Source organism: Poecilia mexicana, unplaced genomic scaffold, assembly GCF_051168715.1.
Source record: "Poecilia mexicana isolate PSO_F unplaced genomic scaffold, ASM5116871v1 scaffold_14, whole genome shotgun sequence".
In the NCBI taxonomy this organism is placed as follows: domain Eukaryota; kingdom Metazoa; phylum Chordata; class Actinopteri; order Cyprinodontiformes; family Poeciliidae; genus Poecilia; species Poecilia mexicana.
Window position 1 is genome coordinate 16,664,446 of NW_028263383.1, and position 27,450 is coordinate 16,691,895.

The window sequence follows — 27,450 nt, forward strand, 5'->3', positions numbered from 1 at the left end:
TCTTTTATTTGCGTATTAAAATATTGAAAATGTTCTAAAAAGTATGTTGTAAACTCACATGTTATTATATATATTGTTGTTTAACTGTTTATGTTTAGCGTAGCTCTGTACTGGGCATTTATTTCCCACGTTAGTCACACCTATCAAGTTTTCTGTGCCAACGTGATTATTTTTTGTTCTTTTGGTTGATCAAGGTGTTTGTGAGGAAGCCAGAACCCAAGAACTGCTGTGCTGAGAATATTTGTGTTTTAAACAGGAATAAACCGATCCTGATTCCTGAGTGATTCTTCCGTCCTTTTCTCAACCGCTACACAAGGATATTTTATCATAGCATGTTAGCATTTGGTTCTATTTGTGTATTAGATTGGGGCAGCTGGAATTGGGTGCAGTCTCCCAAAAGTAAACAGACCAAAACCTTTGTAGAAACTCTGTTTAGCAGACTGAATGTCTTCTATTTCATTACAAAGGAGGCAACTTTTAAAGAAAGAAATAAGCAGAAAACCAAAAGTGAAAAGCAAACAGTCTCCATTGGATTGAAAAATCAAATGTGACGTTTAAGTTCACAAATCAGATTGTTGTCAACCATGAGTATTTCCTGTTGTAGAATAAAGCTAAAGGACCAATGGCACCAAGGCTCGCCCTCTCAGCTGATCATGTGACTTCTGATGTGATACTTAATGATGAGTGCTACTGATTGTAGACCAGCAGATATCCGGATGAAGACAAGCCCTAAAAGAAAAAAGATAAAATGTAGAATCAAAGACTAACCTCTGACTTCTTCCACTGGACGTTAACTGTCACGCCTGGTAGTTCGGTAGACTCACTTCGCTTTGGGGACCAAAGCTGCAACATTTGTTTCATTTTCAGCTGATGCCGTTCTCTTTCACACTCTACTGTGAAAAACAAACCAAACACTTTGAACTCTCGGCCTTGGGATAGTAGTTGAAGGTGTCAGGCAGACTGAGAAAACATGAAAAAGGACATGTTTAACTTCATGCTGCCAGTGGATATAGGTGAGAAAATGAGTAGTAAGCAAAGCAACATTGTCCACAGCTCCGTTCCTGGGTTTGTAATTGGTAACTCACTGGATTCTGCCACACCTCCCTCCAGATATGATCCTTGTTTCTCATTCTGAAGTCGTTCTTGGTCGCTGTCCAGCTCCACATCCCCCGCAACATGAAGGAGGCGTTCCTGTTCTTCAGAGGAATCCAAGACTTCTGCTTACGATACACCCTTGTGCATTTTTCTGTGCTGACAGTGTCTGTGCAGTGGTTGATGCATGGCAGCACAGTTTGCAGCGTACTCCTCCAGATCCTTAGTACTAGACTGTTTATTCAAAACAACGTTGACTGAGAAGAACCACCTGTCGGCCATATTTTAACCTTTTCTCTTCCCCTCACAACAGAACCAGTAGTAGCGTTATGACTGTGGATGTAAGAACAGCTTCAATCTCACCACACATCGACTGCCTTTTGTTGTTCTCACTCGATTTATATAAATTCCCCAAGTTCTGCTCCCAAACTAATACTTGAAATAATAACATGTACTGAAAACACACTGCAACAACACAGGCAAAGATAAAGGCAGTGGTGTAAACACAGAGAACTACACGATTGATATGAAAAAATTCCAAACAAAGCCTCGGCCCTCTGAGCGAGTCAGTTATCGGCCCGTGTCCCTTTAAAACAACCGCCCTTTGCACCAGATTCAACAGATTATATTGTTTTTATTAGAGCATTTGGAGTCCAAATACTCCACTGATTTTGGATTATTGTTTAGATCGACATTAAACCCTTCTTGCAATCCTTGTAAATTCGCTGCAGTCCTGCCAAATCCTTCCAAACAGGGCATTTCGGGGGAAATTTTCAAAACATATTTTCCCCCATTTTAGAAAAATCAACAGATTTTGGAGCTGGTTGTTGAGCCCAAATGTCAAAACTCTGTGGACAAGTCATAAGTATCGTTGTGGGGAAATATTTCCTTTAATATCCCATCTTATTTTCACTCATTCAGTTATTGCATAATTCCAAGCTGCCACTTCACACATCCTGTGTGAGGGAAGATTAGGAATGCAAAGCACCTCCTGAAGAAAAAAGGGAATGTAATGCTGAGTGAGAAACACCCCTCTCAACACACACACACACACACACGCACACACACACACACACACACACACACACACACACACACACACACACACACACAGAGAGATGCAGTCGCATAGAGTGAAGATAAAAATTTAAGAAGGCTTAACTTCTGGCAAATGGTGACAAGAGAAAACGGAAAACAAGCTTAAATGCATGCGCTGTGTTTGTGTCTATCTCCGGCTTGCATGCAGGAAGAGCGCGTCGGTGGAAATGATAAGGTTTGATTGCTCTAAGTGAGGAGGAGGTCCGGTTCTTAGGGTAACAGCTAAAGTCTGTCCTTAACTCGAAGAAGTCAAACAAATGTCTTCTGATCTACTTGTTGTGTGAAGAGGATGCACAAAAAAAAGAAAAGAAAAAGAGATGCCAAAAAAAAAAACCCAGGAAAAAAAGTTGATCAAACCCAACAGTCAGAGGAGACGGTGACCCCCGTGAGTATACAGAGAGGGAGGGAGGCAGAGCCGAGCTGGAGGGAGGAACTCTCTTTACTTCATCTCATGAAGCGTGTCAGACGTTAGCAGAGGAGTGTCTCTGCAAGCCAGGAGCCGAGGCACAGACTCAGAGTGAGAGAGAGGGATTCTTTTCTTCTGCTTTCTCTTGTATATATATATATGCGATTGAGGTGACAGGAGAAGACCCTCCTGTCTGCGGGTCAGCTGGCGAAAAAAGATGAAGAACCAAATCACCAGCGCCCTGTCTGACTTCTTCTTCGAGTACGAGACCCCTCGCCAGGTGCTGGTGAGGAACAGGAGGGTGGGAGTGGTGTGCCGGCTCATCCAGCTGGGGGTCCTGGTTTACATCATCGGGTAAGACCCCTTAAAGTCCTCTCCTCTCCTCTTTGCTTGTCAGAGCAGTGAAGATGTCATGACCTCTGAGGATTTTTTTTTTCCTTCTTCTTCTTGGGGTTTGAAAGTAGGAGGTCAGACTCGCTAGATTGAGTGAAACAGATAAGTTTTGTTTGCAGTGCACCGAGTGTTCGTGTGGGAAACCGATATACTTTGGCTTACCACGTCCTGTTGACAGAGCAAACACTGGTCTTTAACAATCGAAGAGCCTTGACTGGCAGCCGTGGCAGAAGTTCCCTGACGTACCAGGACAGATATTTCCTGTCCGCTCCGACAAGTCCAGGCGTTAAAAAAGTGCGCGTTTCTTCGCTAATGTTTCCTGAACCACCCTCCACAAACATGCTTTGACACGCCAGAGTCTATAAAAGGAGAGCTAATGGGCTTATTGTTTCCAGCTACAATCAGTGGTTTGTGGTCTTAGTTGCTCAAAAATTACACCTGTCTCGTTTACAGCAAATGCGCAATATATGTCTTTATTTGTAGTTTGTGCATCTGAGCAGCAGAACCTGCAGGAGAGAGTGTGATGAAACACACTGAGGCATATGCTACAACAGATAAAGATCAAGCGCTGCACAATTCGCTGCCAAACGCTGCTGACGCGTTATCTGCTCAGGGTGATGTTGACAGTCCCAAATATGAAACTCTGAAAGAAAGTGATACAACACTTTCGGCCTGCTGCAGAATTTATAACTTAATAGTGTATCATCTAGTTTGTGTACCTTCTTAATCCTGGCAGCGGATTTATGTTTACTCCCTGCTCCTGTCCCTCCATTTCTCTGTCCTCGTCTCTCTCCTCAGGCCTCGTCCGCACAATTACGTCTTCAATGAAACACCTCAACTCTGTTTAATATAGTTAAAAACAATTTTTAATAAAAACTCCAATCAAAGTGGTGATTTGAAAATGTCCTGGACACCTGGAGGTGCGTGACAATATCTGGTGTTCAAATGTGGCACCGCCGACGTCACACGACGTTAAAACGGACCGTTGTTGTTGTTTCGCCTTGTAGTGGAGGAAAACCACTGTTCCTCTATCCAGTCAGCAAACTCCCTGGTATTTACGCTGCATTCCAGTTTTAGTCATAACTTGGCAATTTTGACTTCCCAGTTGGAAAAATCTACTGGAATGCTCTCCTAAAGTTGCATTTCACACTGGGAAAGTGGGAGCAGCCTTACCTCGTTGGTCGACCTCGCATTTCAAAATGAGTCAGCAGTCGTAATGAGCTGCGATGGAAACATGTTTACTTTACAATGTATACTTGTAAGAGTGTATCTGAAATCGATGTCACATGTAGCTTGTGCATCTCTAAACTTTAGAAATTAAGTTTCAAGAAAATAAAGCTGAAAATGATGCTCATAAGAGGAGCTGGAAACGATGTGTGTGGGAGTCGCCATGTTGAAATTCGGACTTTTCCGAAATCTGTTGCGTCAAATTCAGCTCTGAATTTCCACTTCCGTTGGGTTTCCATAATTTTTGTTCTTCTTACCTCCAACCCTTTGTTTTCTCAATCAAATTTTAAGTTTCTTTCTTTCTTTATTTTTTCATTAAAAACTTAAAACTCATCTCTGCTCTCTGCGGTTGTATCTTTTAATCAAACCATGATAATATTTGGTATGCAACAGATTAACCAGCAGTGACAAAACCACTGCATCACTGTGTCGATCTAAATCCATCTAAGCAAGAAAAAAAAACTGTCTAAAAGAACAGGTGTGTTTGAAAAAGGAAGCTCAAAATCTGTAAAATAGCTCTTATTTGCTTATATACAAATTAACTAACACCACGCATTCTGCACCAAATCAAAACACGAAGCATGACAAAGCTTATTTCTCTACAAAAAGTGAAAACAAGCAGATATCGGTGTGCTGGAAAAAAAACGGGGGCTGCATTTTCCTTTACGCACTCAAACATCTACAATAAACCAGAAAAAGGAAGACTTAGCTTTCCTTTGAATCATTGAATTAATATTTACTTGTATAAGTTCAGTAACAATGAGCTCCGTAACATATCAGATAGCCGTAGATGTGTTGCAGGCCAGGATCATTGTACTACATTCTCGGCTTTTCTTGGTTTTGCCTCAGAAACAGCAGCTTCTGCATTAGACTCAGGCTCAGCCTCTCCATAAAAGGTAACCTTGCTGGTCTGCAACCAAGAGACTTGTTTACTGGTGAATTTGGGGGTTGTGGTTTTGTTAAAACACCACTTTCCGTCACATCGTCTGTTCAGTCGAAGGCAACTTTAACCTGTATCTAACCAGGTCAAACCAGGTCATTGAGACGTTGAACACAAATAAAACAATCATTTTGCATGTAAAGTGCGATTTGTTAAAAACAGTCACTTTGACAAAGCAGTACAGTTGTGTGCATTAAAAGAAGGTGACTGACAAAGCAATACGCGAGAAAGAAACAAACGTTTTAAATGAGACAAACCTTCTCAGTTCGTTTTGGTGAATATGCCAAGCAGAATGAGCAGCAGAGTAACTAAAGGTACACTTTTCTGTTTCTCTCACTTTCTGCAGGTGTAGAAGCAGACTTCCAGGATTCTCTCCATTATCCTTTGTCTCCTCTACTCTTATCTCCTTCTTTCCCTTTGAACCTTCCTTTCTTTTCCATCTCAATGTCGATTTCATTTGAAATAAACCCAAAGCAATTTCTCAGAAAGACATAACATAAAAAAAGAGGCATGCTTTTCCAACTCTGTCCGAACTTCCTCTATCCTCACATGTCATTTCTCCATCAGTAAATCTGTGGCGTATCTCAGTTTCACACAGATTCTTCTTTCACCCTGGAAGAGTCTTGGCCGCTTTAGATGATTTTTGACTGGTTCCAACGGCGGTTTTCTGTTTTATTTGTCAACTTTCTGGTTGAGATTTCAATTTGACATTGTCTTAGATCATTTTATCTGAAGATTTCCTGTATTTCTTCATATGATTCCCTCCTCTAAAACCAGGTTTTTACTCAGGGTTTGTGCTTCAAAACAATGACCTATTTTACTCAATTTTTTCAAATAGATCTGCACTAAAACCAGCACGTACAACAGCTGCTGCCTTCCTTGTTACGTAAACCTGTTTAAAACCAGTTTTTCTATGGGAAAGAATGCATAAACTGCTGTTTTGACTAGGCCCCTTTCAACTAATTACATAATTCCACAGAATCAGCAACATGCATAAAATGACAGTTGGTTCAGTTGGTTTTCCATTACTCTGCTACAAGAAATTGAGGTTTGGCACGTAGGAATATATGATTATTAACACATGATAACTAGTTTTGGTTCACGTGTGAGATCGGTAGAAAGGTGAGTGAAAAAAAAAAAAAGAAGAGGGAAAGCGTTTCAATCTGGTCTCTCAGTGTCGCGGGCTGGCCGTGCCTCATTCCAGTTCTGTCACCAGCCTGTTGGAGCCCATCAGGCCACATTAGAGCCGGACGGCGTCCTGCTTCGCCTCTTCAGAATCTAGCCGGCCCGGAGACGGGTCAGGGCAAACACGGTCTTGTCGGGGAATGTTCATGTTCATGTTAACCTCAGGTCAGCCTCGACAAGCAATCAGTGGAAATCTGAACGTTAGAAACTGTACGTTGTTGTCTCGTGGCCAGATTGCTGAGTGATAAGACAAATGAAGAATTTCCGCACACCGGCAACTTTTAAATGAGAAATATCAAGAAGCTGCCGAAAAGAAATCATCAGCACATCGATACATCTCTCTTTTTGGATATCTCTCTTTTTTCAATGGACACACAAAGACAAATCAGACGTTTTACAGAGTGTTATGGCATTTTTATGACTGAAACTGTTGAATTTAGATCCAATGTGAGAGTTGTCCATCTGTTTAAGTCCTGTCGAATGAGTAAAGTAAAACCCAATGTCAGTCAATCTTTTCGTTTTTTTAGCTTGCATTCAATATTTTCTTGCTTTTTCGTATCAGTCTTACTCACTATTGGAAGATTAATCTCAGTGCTGCAGATTGGCTAGAGGAAAAGCTCCCACACATCAGGAAGCTTTCTTTATTGCGTTTATGTTCTCTGTCCGTCAAACGCAAATCTCACTTAGATTAGTATTTTTCCACAGCCTCCTTCTATTATAACCCCCCCCCCCCTTTTCCTAGTTAATAGCCTTATCTGCTGAACTTATTTGCTTAGTTTGCTCAGAATGACGCTTTTCTGTAATGCTCCACTGTCTGAGGACAAACGTACACCGTGATGAAACATTTGTTGTTCTGTGGGCGTCGTGCCAGTGGGTAATTGCTCCTCACACCCTGCGTAAAATAGCTTCACATGTTCGACAGAGGATTTCTGTGTGGATACGATATCTTTCCAGTGCACACCAGCTGTTGCATATCCCTCCCGGTGATATTATGCAAACACAAAGCAACGTAACATGCCAGGAATCATCATAAGCGTCTCAAATCCTGGCATTAATACTGAAACCTTGACAACGGAAGATTTCATCAGCACAAACCTCGCATACAAAAGAGGCGAAAGAATAAACAGTTAAAAGCAAGACTTCTCCACTGGCAGTCGTACTTTTATGTGATCACAAGAAGCTTCAATGTTAAAGGAAAGATATTAGTTCGTGTTGTGGGGCAAGTATATCTTTTTTCTTTAGTGCAGAAAGGCACAACAAACCTATGATATAAACAGAAACTTTCTGTAAGTAGGAAAGAAATAAAAGTACATCCAAACTATTTGGACTATTTCTGAGTTATTATCGCGGGGTAATCAGTCATCTGATTGTGTCTCTATTGCAGGGCCGTGCAGAGACCACTAAAGGGGCAGGTGCTCAAAAAAAAAAAAAAGGGCACATCTTACCGCATTCTAGGACAGAATATTAACAAAGTCACACAGCTTTCAGAGTTTAATAAACAATGATAAATTACAAAATTGTGAAATATACAATCAAAGCTAAGGTAAATCTCTATACAGAGCATACAACTATGCATATGTAAGATATTTTATTAGTAATTTCTTTCTGCAGGTCTATTTTGTTATAGGAAAGCATTGCAATATTCAAACCTGTAATTTAGCAAGATATGTAAATCAGAGCTGGAGGTTTAGTTCTGATTTACATATTTAGTCTTTACAGAATTACACTATTAAAAATATAAACAAGGGCACAATGCAACCTTTTAGTGTACTGTAATCTATACAAAAAAAGAGCTGCCTGTTTGCTGCAGTGGAGATGAAGATGGTCCATTCAGGAAAGCAGAGCTGCATCAAACTTTAAGGTGGAACTGCAGAAAAAAAGAAAAAAACAAAAGCAAAAATTGAATTGTTAATGCATGTCACTATGGGAAAAGCCTGCTCAGTTTTGCTTACAACTTTTTTAAACACTTAAATCACACATTTGTCTCATGAAGTGAACTTTTTTTTGCAAAACAAACTTATTTGTGCATGTCAGAAATCTTTTCTTGATATTCAAAGTTTTTGTTTGACTCAAAGTTTTGCTTGTGATTCTCACATGACGTCATGGGCAGGACCCAAAATCACAACAAAAGATTTCTGATGTGTGCAAATAAAATTTTATGTTTGGCAAATAACTTTTTAAGTTCACAAGACAAAAAATAGTTATTTAATTAAAAAAAAGTTTTTTAAACAAAAGAATTTGTTTTTAAAAAAGAAATCATTACAATTCCAAAAGTTTTGATTACAATTTTATTTTACTTAACTGAGGTTAGTTTATTTTTTCCCATTGAATAATTGGGGGAAAAATTTAACTACATACTCTGCGAACCAGACCCTAAACTTAAAGTCTGGGTTGAGTTTTTTCCCCTTCATTAATGACATACATTATATCTATCATGGTAATTCAGGGTGAGTTATTTTTAAGTCTAAATGAATATCCTTGTTGAACTTTTGTGTAAGTGCTATTCTCTTTCAAGATACATTTACCTAACGCCAGAATAAATGCAATGTACATTATGCAGCAAAGGAAATTAGAAGATCGGACATTTATCCATTATGGAGATAAGTTTTGGACGGGCGATGTGCCTCGTACACAGGGAAGAAGCTTTTTAGTTATCTAGCTTTGCTAGCAAAGTCGTAGCTAGCAGCTAGCTAATAGCACAACAACAACAGCCTAATGTCTGTATGATAAAAATACTGAATCGATAGATGAGAATAGTTTTTCCTCACCTGGCTGTCTCCTCCCCTCAGTAGTTCTTCAGAGTAAGCCAGACGCAGAGGCCTGTCAGTGTCTGTTGTGTTTCATTACCTCTCTGCTTAAACCGCTGAAGCAGAAACGAGACTTCAACGTTTTCCGTCATCTGACAAGTAGCAAGTCTACTCCACTTTATTCACCAAAAACGTTTTTATATATATATATATAGCTACATATATATATATATATATATATATATATATATATATATATATATATATATATATATATATATATATATATATATATATAATATTCACCAAAAACTGTTCTGTAATCTGTAACGTTCGCTATGCTGAGCTCCAGTTAGCCGCCTTATATCACTGCGCGAGAGGCAACTGCGTCATGCGTCACGGGCAAAAGGTCAAAGGTAACAAGGTGACCGGAAGGCTTATTATGTTGTACAAAAAAATAAAATAAAATAATTTTAGTACATGTTATTATGTGTCAGAAGAGGGCTTTGAAAATAATAATACCAAAAAAAAAAACAAAAAAAAAATTGACCAAAAGGGCACTTTGGGGCAAGGAGCAAAAAGGGCAGGTGCTCAAGCACCCCCAGCCCCACCCTCTGCACGTGCCTGGACTCTATTGTGTTCGTAGTCTGAATGGTTTAAAGGGCTGCTTTCAGTGCTGTTCCATCTTAGCCTTAAGAGACATAAACATGCAGTAAATAAATCGATTTTCAATCAGTTTTTTGCACCAAAGCGTTAATAATAATTGCGAGGGAACGCAAAAGAACAAAAAATCCCCATGTCCCCTGGAGGGCTCCGTAATGTAGAAACTAATTTTGATATGGGTAAAAATAAAAAAAATATATATTGCTCTTGGCTTCCCCCTGGTGGACACTGTTGGTAATGTTACCCTGTGATTTGAGCTGCCGTTAAAAGCGTATTCAAAAGCAAGCAAACCAGTGTCGCAAAAGAGAACTTATTCTTCAGGGAGAGAGAAAAAGACAAGAAAATTAGCTAAGAGAAAATTAGCTTGATAGCAACCTAGAAAGGTGCCGTTCAAAAGCTAAACATTTATGCTAGTGTCGTTGTATTTGTGTGAAACTGGGTTTGAGTTGATTCTCGAGGATGGCCCTGTATATTTCTGAGTTTTTTGGGGTTTTTTGGCTTCAGAATGTTTGATAACAAAAATTAAAACTTCTCAATGTTTGACATTGTCTAGAAAAATGTTTTTACTTCAGGCTACAATAGAATGTTCAGTTCCAATGGCATCAATGACATCAGCATTGATGTCGTCACTCTATGACATCACAAGGGAATCTCTCTCTTGAATGTAGCTCACAGACAGCGTTTTCTCAGACCTGTTCCACAGTTCTATTGCGGCAGATCACTCTTCAGAGCACGTTCGAAGTTTATCAGAAAGAGCAAGATATCGATTTCAGATATTTACCGAATTTAAACATGAAGCAACAACAGATTGGATGTGAACATGAAGCTTTTCCATCAGAGCTTTCATGGATCGAAATGATGGAGCTCAACATCCAAGTTGACTACAACGCTATCGTTTTCCCTTTAGAAGACGACAGCGATTTTATTGAATCTGTTGATTCATCTTCCATTGAGTTGGAAGATCAGTCAGCAGAGATCAAGGGGGAATCAAGTCCTTCCAGTGATTTGGAGATTCCAAGATCATTGGAAGTCAAGCAGGAAACAACTCCATCTGCTGACTTCAAGATCACCCCTTTAGTGGAAGAGACAAACCAACACGTTAGAGATCTGACTAGGCAGGTTGACGATCTTAAAACAGAACTGCAGAATAATATCTTTGAACTCCAAGAGGAAAGAGACAGAAGGATTTCATACCAGGCTGAAGTCAAATCACAGCAAGAGGAGATTCAAAAGCTGCAAAAACTGTTGGAAAAAGAACGACACCTGCAAGCTAAACGTGAACAGGTTACTTGCTCTTCTAAAGTTACAACCGACAAGACCGTTCTTCGACAGCTGGAGCACTTAAAGTGGGAGGCTGAAAAATATGCCTCCCGCAATAAAGGTCTCATAGAAGTAATGGTTGAAGAATATAGAGTGAGACTTAAATACGAGGAGCAGCTCAAAAGTCTCTCTGAGCAAGCGTCCAAATTCAAAGAGCAGGAGGAAACTGTGAAATCTCTGCAGGGTCAGGTTGCGGACCTGAAGGAGAAGTTGAAACTTGCTCTGGAAAACAACCATCTGAGAGTCTGCACCCAACCAGAGGTCCCCCTGCAAACTGAAGGCTCCATACCAACAAAGGAGACCAAGCAAAGGCAGACTTTGAATCAACAAGGGGTCTCCATGCATAGCCTGGCTCAGCCTTTGCGACGACCCACATCCAGGTTGCAAACAGAAGGCTCCCTGCCAACAGAGGAGACCAAGGAAAGACAGATCTTCAATCAACCAGGGAGGTCCGAGGAAAGATGGACCTCCAATCAATCAGGGAGGTCCGAGGAAAGACGGACCTCCAATCAACCAGGGAGGTTTGAAGAAAGATGGACCTCCAATCAACCAGGGAGGTCCGAGGAAAGACAAACATCCATGCGACCAAACTCCACTGGTTGCATGGGGGGCCTTCATGCTGGCGTTGGCATGAAGACCAATCTATGCCCGGCTCGGCCTTTACACCGACCCACACCAAGGTGGCACTAACCTGGGCCACTATCCAAACCCAGGTTTTGCCAACACTGGGCATTATGAAAATTCAATGCTTTACACAAATTTAGGAAATCAAAACAGACACAGGCAAATAAAATTCCTCACTCCAAAATCAATGGAGAAAACACAGCATCAATTTCAGCTGTCCAGAAACAACCAATCAGAACCAAAAGTGTTAAATGTGTCTCAGCACATTCAACATATTAGAAACCAATCAGAACCAAAAGTTTGTCCTTTGGTTTGACTGGTTTCTAATTCGTTGAATGTGTCTCAGCACATTCAATACATTAGTCTACTGGTATGGTGCAGCTATGCAATTGGCAGAAAAACAACCTAACATTATATAATTATTTATAGAATGATTTTGAAAACAAAATTCTGTACAGGCTTGTCAAAACTATTTCGACCCATATTAGAACTTTGCATTCATTTCCCTTCATTTTAGTAGCTGCGATTTTGCCTAACCCAGACATTTTCCCCAACTCTAACATTAACTAAAACTTAATTCACAATGAATCCATCATATTAGGACCAGGCCTTGGTCCTAATATGATGGACCTGATATGACACTGTACATATAATGGTGAGTTCACACCAAACGCATTTTGACAGTCAGGCGCATCTGGTTAACATTCAAAGTCTATGTGGAGGCGCGTCGAGGGCCGTTGTGGCGCGTTTCGAGAGTCTAGCACAGCGTTGGACGCTCCACATAAGACTTTGAATGTAAACCAGACTCGCCTGACGCTCAAAGCGCATTTGGTGTGAATGCACCATTAGAATATTCAGTTCCTATGGTAACAATGTCATCAGCAGTGATGACATCACTCTTTGATGCATCAAAGGAATCTCTCTCAACTGTAGCACAGTTTTTTTCAGACCTGTTCCTGTTTCAGACTTATGTTATGAAACTTCTCCAGGAGCTGTTAAAATTATTTGAAGGCACAGAATCAGCCCAGTACAGGTTCACATTCTCAGGTGAGAGAGACTCACCTGGTATAAAGTTAATTTTTCGGTACTGGAATTAATTTATTAATTTAATCAAAGTATGTCATGAATATGTGTTTGTGTACTCCATCTTCAGTTCAGAGCATACTAGTTTTTTTTTGTTTTACTTTTACCACTAGATGATATGCATGTAGGATATGAAATAAACAACATTATTCAGAGATGGGATAAGTTTATAGCAGCTGTGCAGATTTCTTTTTCATATATTTATTATTGTTTTTATTCTTTAGATATTAGGTTGGCTTAGAAGGATTCCAAATAATGTACAGGAATGACCTGGTGCTGTTACATGTCAATCATCAGGGTGGGCCACTGGGGGGGCCAATCAGATGACAGGGGGCATCTGATTGGCCCCCTGTCATCTGATTGGCCCCCCCTCTGGCTCCGCCTCTGACTAAGACCCTCCTCCCGGCTCTTATTGGTTGTTTTTGGTCCTGCCGCGCATATCTTCAGACGGCATTAGCTATCACAACATGGTGAGAGTTTTAATAAAATATAGGGAAAAACTCATTTTTGTAAAAGTCACATACCGCAGTTTTAAATAAAATGCATTTTTGGAGTGTTATATGCTACAACTGGTGTAATAACATTCAGCTATTGTAACTCTCCAACTTAATGTCGGTTTAACCAAAACTTTTCTAAAGAAATGTTTAAGCTTGTGTAAGAAAGGGGGACAATATACTAGCTTAAGAACTGCAAGTGGGCAGTAATTGTTCAATAGCAAATTGTATCTAAACCAACTTGGCCTCTTGCTGTTTGGGCAAGCTCTGTGTGCAGTGGCGGTATTCAGTACAATGTGGCTCCCACCAGAATCACTTAGTAAGGCCTGACTAACGTAAAACAGAAACAAGCCTTATCAAATGAAAGAAAGAGACAAAGGAACACAGAACAACAATGAAACTAGAATCAATCAATCAAACTCCAAAACAGCCCCGACCTTACAAGGACTAAACTGTGACCTCTTAAAGCATTGCTGTGCTTTTTTCTTTACAGAAAATCAGAGTAAGGCATTACATGACTTTTTTTTTTACATAATGTGCAATCTAGACATATGTTTTCAGCAGATAATCTTACCCAAAGTGACTTGACATTTAATCTAATTAGCTTGATTAAATTAAACAAGGGTTGCCATCTAACTTTACAAGGTTCACTTGGTCCATTATGAGGCAAAATTAAACAAAAAAACAAAAACATACTGAAAGCACATTTACTTTATTGTTCAAATAATTAATTAATTTTCTTTTATGTGTAAGCTTTCTTCCAAAATGCACTCTTGCATCTTTACATCTGAGATGCTATCTGTGTTTTCACTTGTGTCCACATGCAGTTATGTGCATGGTCTCATTTCTGATCTCTGCAGAGATAAAGTGCACTTTCTGCATGAACCACTTGCACTCTCTCAACAGCTTCCTGGAACGCTTTATGCTTCTTCTTCTTCTTTTAAATCATAAACTGAAGCTAGTAGATGTCTGCATTTTGAGAAACAGCCTGTCAGATTTGTCCTTTTCGGTGGGGAGGACGAGCAGACCCACAGTGAGCTGCACACGTGTCCCCTGTCAGACATGCTGCCGGCTGTGCAGAGCGTCATGCTTCACTCACTCATGTATATAACCTTGCTGTTGGGTTTTGGTTGGACGGGTTGCGCTGTAAAGTGGTTGAGGAGCTGACAGGACTGATGTGTCTTTCACAGGTGGGTCTTCATCTATGAGAAAGGCTACCAGTCCACAGACACGGCGGTGAGCTCCGTGTTCACCAAAATGAAGGGAGTGGGCTACACTAATGTGAGCGGGAGTGAGACGGTCTGGGACGTGGCCGACTACGTCTTCCCTTCTCAGGTCAGTAAGCGGTCAGCCGAAGCCTGGCTGGGTCAGTTAGCTGCTGCCTGATCCAGTTATCCAAACCGCTCCACTATGTGCTTTAAACCTGGAACAACTCAGGGAGCATCGTTTGGACAGTCACTCAGAAGTGGATGAAGTCAGCATCTACATTTCATAAACCAAACTGTCACACAGATGAAAAGTCAGCCTGACGCAGACAATATATGTCACAACTCTTTGCTTTCAAAAGGAAACTGCACATCAGTTAAGGCATGACAACATTTAAGTCATACAAACTGTCAAAACAACAGCTTAAATTTCTGCTATCTGTCTTTGAACACACTGAAATGATACGCAGACAAAATAGTGGCTCTTTAAATTTAGTACTCACCCAGTCTAAGAAGTTTGTCTATTGCATGCATGAGCTAAGTACACAACAAATCGAAAGTTAAACTGCGGTTAACTACATTTGTTGACCTAAAACCTAACCCAGGATTATAGCCTGTGGGAAAGAAACATAAAGACTTCATAAAGGTTGCTTGGTTTGAGTTTTGGGTGTGGACGTTTTTTAAAAGTATCACACAAACAACATACTACCAACTTGATGAAAAGATCTTTGTCTCTTGTATGTGCTTTGATCAAGTAGGAATCAATTTCCAGCGTGACATGTGGGGAAAAAAGAGCTCTTACATAGTCATTCTTTGGATTACAATAAACTGGAGTTGCAAAGTTTAGAATTTTATGGCTAATTTCTAATCCTTTACAAAGCTTTGACCTTTTGTGAGGATTAGAGGCGACGTCACACTGTGTGTGACAGAGGGCTCTATATAAAACAAAGTTTCGCCGCTACTTTTAATAGGAAGTCAGAAATTGATTTTGGATTTAAAATTTTAAACTCTGGTTTTACACTGGTAATTAGAATAGTACGGTTTGAATTAGAAACTGTTAACATTAACAAATTCTCTGATCAATTCCTGGAGTCAGGACCAACTGGGGATCACAAAGCAACAACTGTGAGATCTTGAAATCATCTTTAGAATAAATCTAAGCAACACAATGATAGTTGCAAAAGTTACTATAGATAGATAGTAACTATCTATGAGTCTCACTGAGACTCAGCACACGTATGTAGCAAAGGGCTACATAAGGTCTCCAAAATGGTGGATCATGAGGGGCTTTGGCTATTGATTGAAAGGTTATGTTGAATCTAGTCACTTAACTTTTTTGTATATAAATCTACATTTAAGGTGTTTCTATTAAAATATGAGAAAAGAAAACAAACAAACATAAACAAATAGGGTGAATTTGAACTGTACTAAGAATGAGTGCTCAGGTTCTCAAACTGCTCAAAGACTCAACTCTATCAAAAACATCTGGCAATGATTCTCTCTCTCTTTCTCTCTCTAAAAGGAAAACTATTTCTTTTTGAGGTATAACTTGAATTTTCTACATAGTTATATAAACTTTAAGGAAATGTTTGATTCTTTCAGAAGAGAGGTTCAGAAAGAGATGAAGTCCGTTATGTCAAATTGCTAGAAAAACACCTTATCAAAGACTAGAATGGACAGAAACACCAGTTAGCTTAGATGGTGTGTGTGTGTGTGTGTGTGTGTGTGTGTGTGTGTGTGTGTGTGTGTGTGTGTGTGTGTGTGTGTGTGTGTGTGTGTGTGTGTGTGTGTGTGTGTGTTGTGATACCTTGTGGGAACCATTTTCCTGACACATACAACGCTGTGGGGACCCGCTGCTCCTTGTGGGGACAAGCCTGGTCCGCACAAGGGGAAATGCTGTTCTTGGGTCAGGGGTGAGATTTAAGGTGTGAATTGAGTTTCCGTTAGGGTTAGGGTAAGAGTGAGATTTAGAATGCAGAAATGAATTGAAGTCAATGGAAAGTCCCCACAAAGATAGCCACGCAAAGATACGTGGGTGTGGGTGTTGTGGCGGGACAACACACGCCACAACACCCACACACCCACTTATGTATCTAAGCATACGTGCTCCTCTGGTCTTCAGTGTCAAATTTTTGATATGTGGCAAAAATCTTTCTGGCAGATTACTTTATTAGTGTGTATAAAATAAATCCAGCTGCATTTTTGCATTTTTTTGGTTTGTTTTCAACTCGATCCATGTTTGGTTACATGAGTGTTTCGACACCCTCCAGTTCCCACAGTTTTACTCAAAAACACTACTTGTGCCACCAGCCTGAGCGTGACATGAGCGCACATATCGATGTGAGCAAACAACAATTTATGGTGTTAGCTTTTAAATCTCACACACTCTTGCACAATAGTTCTGACAGGCGCTCTACTCTCATGCACTCTTGCTCTGCGCCTGATGTCTGCGTTTGCAACTTGAGTGTATGCAACTGAACCACACCGCCAGCCAATCACAGAGTCTTCCATACAAATACTGCATTTTTTTTTTTTTTTTGGATGGAAAAAAAAACCCAGTCACAACCTGAAAATAAAAAAAGAAACCGCATCAAGTAGCAAAAATTATTAAGCAAATTGTAACATTTAAGAGAACAGAACAACATACTAAAAGAAATACATTTTTAAAAGTTTGCATCCGCCTCTCGCCCAAAACGTTTGCTGGAGATAGGCACCAGCATGACTCTGGACCCCACCAGGGACAAGGGTGTACAGAAAATGGATGGATGAAAAGTTTGCCATGCCACTGATTGGTTAATCTGAATGGACACAGTTTATTGGTTCAGTGTGTTTGCTGGTCACTCCCTCGTTGTGTTCCCATTTGGCTCTCTACTTTATCTCTCAGCACTGACTCAGCACCCACCAAATATACCAAATTTGCCCCTGTGTGATGTCATCAAGCGCTGAATACTGGGGGTAAGGGGGAGAGTTTTGCCATGTGGTTTCTTAGCACTTCATCACGAATGTTTCCGTTCAGATCTCACAGTAAGAGGAAGAACGTCCACAGTGATTTTCTTCAAGGTCTGCTGCATACGATCCAAACAGGAAACTGAATTCATTCATGTTTACAAGTTCCAGTTTCACAATCAGTTTTGTAATCATAAACACTTGGCTGATTTCAAGAGCACAGTCTGTTGAGTAGGAGATTATTTGTCCAGTGTAACATCAGCTGGAGACGGTGTAAGCTCCTTGTGTCCATTGTAGCCTGAAGTTGTTTTGAATATTGTTTGAAAGTATTCAGAAAAATGTCCAACTGTCAAATTTATCAAAAAGATGTGAGATGATCTGTCAAGTTCGTTTAGGTTTACAATCTTCGTGTTGGACCTAGCTGAAAATCTCCTCATTTAATACAAAGAAAAACAAGCACTAGAAGTCAAGTGGACTGAAAAGATCACATGATTTAGAGTCTTTTCTCGAAATCTGAAAAGTGTGGCATGGATTTGACATGCATGTGCCCTCGAGTCAATACTTCATACATCATACTTTGAGGCAATTACAGCTGAAAGTGCTTTAGTGTGTTTCTACTAGCTTTGCACATTTACAAGCTGAGATTTTAGCCCATATTTGCAAATGTCTCCCATATGACCAGATCATGTTCTTCCCTTACATGTTTGCTGTTTCTCCTATGTGGCTTGTAGAAAACTGGCAGATATACCTTCACATAAAACATTTTATTTATGTTTTGTGACTCTTTTTGAACTTTCAGGGCGACTCGTCTTTCGTAGTGATGACTAACTTCATCATTACCGAAGGTCAGAAGATGGGAAAATGCCCAGAGGTACATGCTAAGCCTCCCTTCTTTCTTGCTGCTGTCCCACCCGTCGCCTTTGGTCCGTCTTACACACTTCCATAAATAGTAAAAGAAAGCATGAATAGTGTCTCATTCCAAGACTGTTTCTGTAATCGGTCATTTGTGTTGTTGTTGTGTAGCAGGAAATACCCATGTAAACCTAATGGCTTCAGTATGACGCAACACTAACAGGCTGCACAGTACGGGGAGATCATTTTAACCCAACGGTGTTGCTCTGTTCTCTTCTTCATTGGCTGTCTGTTTACATTCCAACATGTTATATGCAAACTGACCCCATTCTCTTGTCCCCTTACAGCTTGCAGGCAAGCACAACTGCACATCAGACGCCGACTGCGTAGGAGGGAGTTTCAAACGTACGGGACACGGTAAAGTCTGAGTTACCGCCTCTGTGGCCTCACAGTATCGTGTTTTGATGGTCCTTAGTGGTCCTTTGAGGACGGCAAAGTCTGATGTCCGCTGAGTATTTGCGAAGGGGTTTCCAGGAACTGCCAGAAGCAGACAAATGTTTGTCTCAGTCACTACTGAGACAAACATTTATACGGAAATTGTAGATTGCTTTTGGTCCTGGGCAACGATGGACAGTAACTGACTATATTTACTTGAGCACTGTACAGTTCTTGTGCATCTTTACTTTACTTGGGTATTTTTTCGTTGGGATACTTTTGACTTTCACTCCACTACATTTCAAAGTCATGTCTTAGCTCCATGTTTGATGTTCGTAAGTTTCTGAATTACATATGGCATTACTTAACGTTACCATTGTTGCTGTTTCCTTGTCATGTTGTAGGTTGTGGTGGAGGAGCGAACTGCAGCAGGCAAAGGCATCGATTAGATTTCCTAGTTTTAATGAAAAATGAAAAAACAAAAACACCAAAAAAAAAAAGAGAACATTTTACATAACAATAATAACAATAAAAAAGAAAATAGTCGTCTTTCTAATTGCAATTTTATGCCCATGTTTTTACATGTGGTAAAAACTTCAAGCGCACAGCGCCATTACAGCATTGTGCTGATTTTGGAAAATATAAATTGTACTTTTGAATACTTGAGTATTTTCAAAAGTACGTAATTTAACTTGAGTCAACTTTGGAGCAGGCAACTTTTACTCATATTTGATTGAATCCTTTTATTTCAGTACCAGAGTTTACTACATCGTCATGTAGTAAACCATGGGGTTGAAACCAACACTCCCAGCCTTAGCAGCCAAACATTTGGTGTATTTGCTTGTATTGTGACCTAAAACCCCAACCTAAAGCAAACAGACACCAGATTAATTCTGTGTGTCTGAGCTGTCTCGTTGCAACGGGACAGAACATGAGAGCGCCGCTGATGGGTCCAAACAACGGTTACGTAAACGTATTCTTCTTTTGTCAGTCTCCAGCATTTTATTTCTCCTCGTCCCACATCGGCTTCAATAAGAGCAAAGCTTCAGATCTGTCCTCTTCAGACCCGTCAAATTCACCCTGAGGTGGCAGAGTTTCTGTAGAGGCGGCAGGTTGGTGGAAATGTAAGCTTGCGGGAACGGCGCGCCACGGCCAAACAGGTCGGTGGGTTTCAGCGAAAGGTCAGCGACTGCTGCCTGCGTGCCTGCCGGTGAAATGTCTGCTCGTTTCTCCCGATGAGAGGACGAGATTGCCGCAAAGCCAGTCGCGTGCACAGAAATTACATGTATATATCAGAATCAGGGGCAAGATAAAGAAAAACATCTATTTCAGCATTTGCTCTGCTTCACTTTTATGTCCCGCCTTGCCGCTGCTGATGTTAATCAGAGATAAGGAGAAGAGCGGAGGCAGAGGACGTTTTTAAAACGCTTTAATGTTAAAAGCGACATCCGTTTCTGTCAGATGCTGTCTCTCGGAGCGTGTCGTGCACTTTTTGCCCCATTCTTGTTCCGATTTGAAATTCTGTCTTGATGAGATTTTACATGTTCCCATTTTAAGGACAAATGACTGGAGTCTGTGTCAACAAAACACAAACCTGTGAGGTGCTGGCATGGTGCCCAGTTGAGGACGACCGCACTATTCCGAAGTACGTGGGATGTTGAAATTCTTCAGCTTGCCAGGGTCCAAGCAGAAAGCTACCAAAAACATAAATGTTTCGACTCTGTTTAAATCACAAGTCTGACCAAGCAAATGACTTACTGTGTTACTCCAGAAGAATCATAAACAACAATAAATAATCCACCATTTATGGTTTTAAAATATGAGATATTTTTCTTGGATATTTCATGCAAAAACTAATGGAAGGTTAGCAACTAGATGTCATTTTTTTAGCCCTAAGCTGTTGTCACATTGTTTCCTACCTTCCTGTAGGCAAAAATGTTTTGTTTGTGTGTTAAATGTATGAAAGTAAAGCCAGATTATATAAGAAGTAGGTTTTACTGCCAGTTTTACTTCTTGAGATGAGGAAATCTTTATCAGCGCATACAGAGCACTTGCATAAAGGTATCTGAGATAAAAGGTGCCTTATGTAACTTTTGGGAGAATGTGCTCTTTCTATATTTGTTAAAACCGTCTTGACAGTCCAGTATGAAATAGGCAACCTGTGAAACGATCGAGATCCAGAAATCGAGAAAAAATGAATCCTGCGAGTAAGTTGTGGTGTACATTTGTCTTAAGCCCACCTTTTCTCCAGGCCTAATTTCAAAATAAAATACAAATACACACTTCATTTTTTGTAAAACAAATTCTAGAAATCGTTTTTTTTCTTCCACTTTGTGACCATTTGCTTCCTGGCGTTGGTCCTAACGTAAAAGTCACCTCGACGCGTGTAGCCATCACAAGATTCACTTGGTTTAAATGCTTCATCACTTGGTTTTATAATTAGATTAGTGTAATTATCAAACAGTTTTGTAGGTGAAACAAAATCCAATGTGATATCACACAGCAGGCCGAAACCGTGCGGCTGCTGCCGACATCGTGTTTACAACGCTGCAAACTGTAAAAGCAGGGTCAGTATAAAGCAAATATTTAATTTAGTTATGAACATATCAGTCTACTCAGCTAATGTTTGAAGCCAAGTATGAGTTATGATCCCTGATTCAGTTTGTGAAACAGGCACAGATTCTGCTTGTACCCTGATTATCTTATGAGTGCTAATGATTGAATTTCTCGTCACGTCGGCATTTCTGTTTATTAATGTGACATCTTACAACACATAAAACAGCAGAAACACTATCTGATTTCATTTTCTTTTTCTTTTCCAGTCCTCCTCTTCTGATGTCCGCAGAAAACTACACGCTTTTCATCAAAAACTCTGTAACTTTCCCTTTATTTGGCGTCACCAGGTGATGGATCACACCAAATGAAAACTAGACAACAAAACTTGCTCATAATTCAATATTAATAATCAACAGGCTTATTATGTACCGCTATTGAAAAATCCTAATAGAGCTCTGTTAAACGTATGAATAGTTCATTAGTGGCTTAATTCTGTGAAATTACTGTAATTATAAAACGTTTTCAGTTCATGAATGCATGAAAGCTGAAGTGGCTTTCATGAGAAGCTGTTTTTACTGATGCTTGAACTGTTCGCAGGAGTAACTTGGTGGAGGGAATCGATGGTAACTACATCGGCGATTGCCTTTTCGATCCAAAGGAAAAACCGCTCTGTCCAATATTCAAACTGGGAGATATAGTGAAACTGTCCGGCTTCAGCTTTGAAAAATTAGCCAAAGAGGTAAGTTTCCAGCGAAGTCTCTGTGCTTTAATCGATATTAAGTTGTGGTGAAGCAGGTTTATGTTTGGTGAAATCACAGCTGCAGATGTATTGTCTGATTATGGATGTTTACGTTTTTTGTCTGCTTGACAGGGAGGGGCTATTGGCATTGTTGTTGACTGGACATGTAACTTCGACGTCGATGTGAAACACTGTAAGCCAGAGTACAACTTTCACGGTCTCTATGGAAACCCAAGTGAGACTGATGGCGCCAGGGCGTCAGTTGGGTATAACTTCAGGTGACGGAGTACACCTAGTAGCAAATTTATGTCAGTTTTGGAGACTTCAGATGACCGTTATTTCATCTAGAGATGTGCATTTTTGATATTTAAAAACAATAATGAAGTCTGTGCAATTGCTCACGCAGCACCTTTCACAGGTCTTAAACTTTTTCCACATTTTTTAAGTTAGATCCTCAAACTGCAGTGAATTACTTAGTCATTTTGAGGTGATTTTATTTAGTAGGCGTTTTGTATTTCCCCTCATTTATTCTGACACGCCAAAAATAAATAGCTTGTTACATTAGTCAACAAACGGCATCATGAAGACTAAGGAACACAAGTGGCAGGTCAGGGAAAACACTGTGAAGAAGTTTAAAGTGTGGATCTATTATGAAACTAAATCTAAAGCTACTTTCAGCAGATAACAGGAAGGTTAAACAGACAAAACTTATTTTCTGATTCCTCTGTTATGGAACATCCTGGATTTAGAAATAGTGGCAACTTTTTTTAATCCCAGAGTTAGGGCCAGGATTCTCTGGGGAACAGCCAGTAACGCTAACCACCTTAATAGAGAGCGAGAGAAGCCACAGAACAAACTGAAGCATTCTACATGAATAAGGAATATAAATCAACGTGTTAAAACTGCCTGAGACGAGCAAATATAATAAAGTTCAAACTAAACACACCTGAGGCAGGATAACATAAGGAGCAAACAATGACTTGAGTCCAGTCAATAAAATGAGCAGTTGGTGATGGAAAAACAAGGTTCATCTAATTAAATAGTTGAAATATACCTCCCCTTTCTTCCAAGAATAAAATAAAAATCCTACAACCTACCAGACAACAGGTAAATATTAGCAGTTTTATATCAATACATATTAAAAATTACGTCATTGCTGAGTTGACTTCTTTAAACTGGCTTGAGTTTCTAACATAAGCTTGGTTATTGGTTGACAGGGTCCCACTTATGCCTCCTTATATTTTTCTGTCGACGCCTATGAGATGAAGTAGAAGCAGTGAGGTCTTATTCTGACAGTCCTTGTGATCGTTTACAGGTATGCAAAGTATTATATGGAGGATAAAATTCCCAAGAGAACCCTCCTTAAAGTTTTTGGCATCAGGTTTGATGTCATTGTGAAGTCACTGGTGAGTAAAATAAATATTTATTTTTCTTTGGTATGAATTTAGCATTAATTAATAAATAATAAAAAAGTGAGCTTTGTATGACTGGAGCTGTGTCCTTTAAAGGCAAGAAAATTTGACATAATCCCAACACTCACAGCAATAGGCTCAGGCGTGGGGATTTTCGGAGTGGTATGTTGCTGCTTGGATTATATTCCACATTAATAGAGCATCCATCACTCACAAACTAAAAAATATTTAATTTTTTCCCCTTTATCTGCAGGCAACCGTCGTTTGTGACTTGGTATTGCTTTATTTGCTGCCAAAAAGGGAGTTTTATAAGAACATGAAGTTCAAATACACAGACACACAAACACAGGTAAGTTGCGTTTCTTTATTTCAAACACAGGATGGCAGCAGAGAGTCTGTTACTAACGCCAGCCCTTGTTGGGAAGTTCTAACGGCTAACACTCTTCGCTGTCGGAGACTATCCTTTCTTCAGCTAGGTTCGTAATGTTTGAGGTTCAAGAAGAGTCAGTGAGTTGAATTCATGAATTCACTTTATTAAGACTAAACTGCAGCGCTGGCCCGTTGTCATGCTTTCCTTTTGGGAGAACACAGCAAAATGGCACCTAACTACAGTTTCTAACTCCTTTTGTAGACCTCCATCTAAGTTACGCTCTAAAGAGGGCGGACCCTAGTGTGTCATTTCCCTTAACCTTAGCTCTGTGTGTGTGTGTGTGTGTGTGTGTGTGTGTGTGTGTGTGTGTGTGTGTGTTTGAACAAGCATGCAAACAGCTAAAAGAGATGGAGGAAAACACAGAATTATTAATTCCCAACATCACCCAACACCTTTCACCTTTTGGCTGTTGAGTGTCACATTACACCGATCAAGCATAACATTATGACCACTGAGATGAACCCTGATGAGCTCTTTTTATGGCTCCTGTAAGTGGATGGAATCAATCAGACATAGATTAAAGCTACAGTATGCAACTTTTATAAAAGATATTCTGTACATATTGGTTAATACTGTCATGACAGTATGAGATGGGAGTGATAATCTGTGAAAAAAAATTTGAGTTCCTCTGCCTTTTCCCAGTGCCAACTTGAAACAACCAATCAGAGCCAGGAGGAAGCGCTTAGCGCTGTCAATCATTGCATAGGAACTGCTCACAACTTCTCTTCCCCAGTCTCCCTTGCTCCGTGCTACACTACAGCTTCTTCCCAATAGCTATGCTAACTAACCCAAGCTAGTTAGTATAAGCACCCATGACAGCAGATACACAGATCTCCTGTAACGGTAAGTTGTTTCTCTGCCATCGAGATGTGAAAACACAAGGATGAATGACAGCGCTAAGACCCTCCTCCCGATTGGTTGTTTTTGACTGGGAGCAGTGCATTTCTTCTTTGCTGCAAAGCAAAAATGGTTTGAGATGTTGACTTGGCTGAGTAGTCAAATCCACAAATGTCAACCCAATCGACGGTATGCGAGATTGTTGGTAGTTGAATCCACTGCTTGCAGCTGTGTATTTTACCACCAAAAGGGGAGCAAATATTCTACTATGGTCATGTCATGTATCCATCCGTCATATTAAGGGCAACAGATTATTGCTGTTTGTTCTTAACATTGGAGACCACTAGAGCTAGAGAGCCGCATGTGTTATATAAAGCACAACCAGTTATCAGACATGGTACTCGCATGAAAACCTCCCCTACCCCTCAGTCTTCCCCCTCACAACTGTCCACTGTCCAAGCTTGATCCCACCTGAAGAACTCTCCTCTGCCACCCATCCAAAAGTCTCACCAACAGTATAAAACTGTCCTCCACCCTGAAATCGCACCACTAAAACAGGGAAGTCGTTTTGTATTTGCAGCAGGACAGTGAGTCTATCGATTTAGACTCTAACGCCTATTACACCCTTGAAGCAAATTCAAGACGAGCCCAAGACAAAGACGAGCCCAACGTGAGTGCAAGGTGAAACCAGGACGTCAGAGCCGATTCTGTTGATTTCCAGATGTATTCTATGAAGGTAGCAATGACAAGGCTCACAGTAGAGATCTAAATGGTTCCTTGTTCTGTGGTTTGGCTTTTGTCCAGCAGGATCCTGATCCAGAGGCAGGATCCACAGAGACTGAGGTATCTAAAATGAGGATTGTAGACCGCAGGGGCAAATAAAGCTTTGTTGATCGCTGAGGTCTTTCCCCTTCCATTCTCTTGCAGAAGTGATCTGGGAACAAAGAGGGCAACGCGCAAGCTGCTTCATAAAGTGAACTGCACAGAAACGACGTCATGGGAAACGGAGGACAACTCACGCACACCAACTCTGGATGGACCCCTGAGAAAAGAAAGGACATAATTTCTCTCTGATCCTCAGCAGCATCTTCAACCAGGGACCTCCTCTCACTCAAAAAGCCAACATGACTGACTGTGATCATTACCGTTTAATGTCGAGCCATCTATTTTGTCTTTTGGGTGTTTGTTGTTCCCAAGAAGGGTGTAACCTCCACAACTTGAACCATGTCTGCAAACGAACGGTTGAGAGAAGACGATGTGGCACGTCGGTGTTCTGTGTGTGGACAAATCGTTCATCACCTCTGTCAGAGTCCCAGTCACTCCAAATAAAAACAGACCAAACTTGTGTTTGCATTTGCCGATCCTTCCCATGTGCACACATGTGACAAAGAGTTGAACTAAATCAAACAAGTTCTCCAACCGTCGTGCTTTTTTTTTTTTTTGCTTCACTCAAACGGCAACAGGCAAACATTCGGGTGTTTAGAGAATATTTTTAATTTTTTACTGTTGAGTACAAAAAGCATGCAAAAAAAATAGCTTGTTTGTATTGGTACATATTTACATTGCGACTGGATTCCATAGGGATGTGCCATGCTTCGATTTATTGGAGTGAGCACCTTCAGATATGAACCAGACATCAAACAGAGAGCAGGCACAGCAGGACAGAAACAAAGACGCTAAAGGGACAGTTTGGATTTTCCTTCAACTTCTGTGACGTTTTCAGCGACAGCTCCCTTACCTGTCGTAGAAATCTGTCATACCGTAGTCGGTTTGTAGTGAGAAAGGAATGAGCACGATTCAGATTTAATGTCTCACATGCTGCATTTCCGTCAGCCATGTAATTGCGCAAATTGGAATTACAAAAATTGGTGTATTTCACAAAACTACATTGGAAACATTTTTCATGTAAGTAATGTGATCAATAACTGGATGTTATCACTGGCAGAAAAGACAACAAGAAGGAGGAGGACGACAGCACAGTATGTTTTTTTTTTTGTTTTGTTTTTTTTATTTATTGTGCAAACAAACGTTTTGTAGAAGACTGTGTTCATCTAACTTGCGCTAATTTCAGATTTCTCATCAATTGAATCTTCCTCGGTCAGAAGGAATAGGCCAACTCCACCGTGCATCTTAGAAGGTTTATTGATGGAATAATAGCAGGTACATGGGAGATGATGGTACAGATGATGACGTGGAGATAGGAACGATGTGGTTGTATTCGGTTTCGTATGTATATATGTGTGTGTGGTTATCTGCAACAGAAGAAACAATAAAGGTGCATATTAATAGCCATGCGGACAAAGCGGCTACACATACATGCGGGATGAAAATGACCTGTAGTAACACAGAAATCCAATAGAGGGCACCATAACACCACACATGAATTATCGGTAAAATGCAATAAACATACAAATGACAAAAACCGTCAGAAAATATGAATTAACGGCACATTTCCTCATATGCTACTACAATGGTAATATATTGGCAGAAAAATGTATACTTACATAATTAAAACGCACACAGGTCTCATACACACGGGATTAAGGATGGATTGATGGTGGATGGATTTTATGCCACCGAGCCTCACAGAAGCACAGAAAATAACTTGCTCATCTATGTGAAATTCGAACTACAAAAATGAACAGATGCATCATGGGTAATGTAGTGCTAAACGAACAGACGGACTTTTAACACATATGTGATCTTATTTAATGAAAATGCAGCAATATAAAACAACTCAATTTCTCTCCATTATGGATTTATCTC

At 40.2% G+C, this 27,450-nt stretch overlaps 1 protein-coding gene across 7 annotated transcripts; it reads left to right on the plus strand.

Annotated features, from left to right (window-relative positions):
* The first annotated feature begins 2,165 nt into the window (after nt 1-2,165).
* Nucleotides 2,166-26,029, plus strand: p2rx1 (purinergic receptor P2X, ligand-gated ion channel, 1). 7 transcript variants are annotated; one of them, XM_088012283.1, is made up of 14 exons: nt 2,166-2,950; nt 14,463-14,607; nt 18,223-18,294; nt 18,623-18,692; nt 20,268-20,355; nt 21,533-21,613; nt 21,864-22,005; nt 22,138-22,283; nt 23,321-23,411; nt 23,514-23,579; nt 23,671-23,766; nt 25,265-25,354; nt 25,489-25,527; nt 25,612-25,802. In XM_088012283.1, the coding sequence occupies exons 1-14, from the start codon at nt 2,814-2,816 to the stop codon at nt 25,615-25,617; spliced, it is 1,269 nt and encodes a 422-aa protein (XP_087868409.1). In that variant the 5' UTR covers nt 2,166-2,813; the 3' UTR covers nt 25,618-25,802. The 7 variants fall into 7 exon arrangements, with proteins under 7 accessions (XP_087868409.1, XP_087868410.1, XP_087868411.1 ...); XM_088012284.1 differs by having other exon boundaries at nt 2,167-2,950; nt 25,492-25,527; XM_088012282.1 differs by having other exon boundaries at nt 2,170-2,950; nt 18,623-18,680; nt 25,265-25,365; nt 25,612-26,029.
* Nucleotides 26,030-27,450: the final 1,421 nt, after the last annotated feature.

Bases quoted from the DNA above. Each gene is read 5' to 3' on its own strand.
- p2rx1 (XM_088012280.1), top strand. From the start codon at position 2,814: ATGAAGAACCAAATCACCAGCGCCCTGTCTGACTTCTTCTTCGAGTAC. The intron at 2,951-14,462 runs GTAAGACCCCTT...TGTCTTTCACAG, and splicing joins GTCCTGGTTTACATCATCGG to GTGGGTCTTCATCTATGAGA. The intron at 25,528-25,611 runs GTATCTAAAATG...ATTCTCTTGCAG, and splicing joins CAGGATCCACAGAGACTGAG to AAGTGATCTGGGAACAAAGA.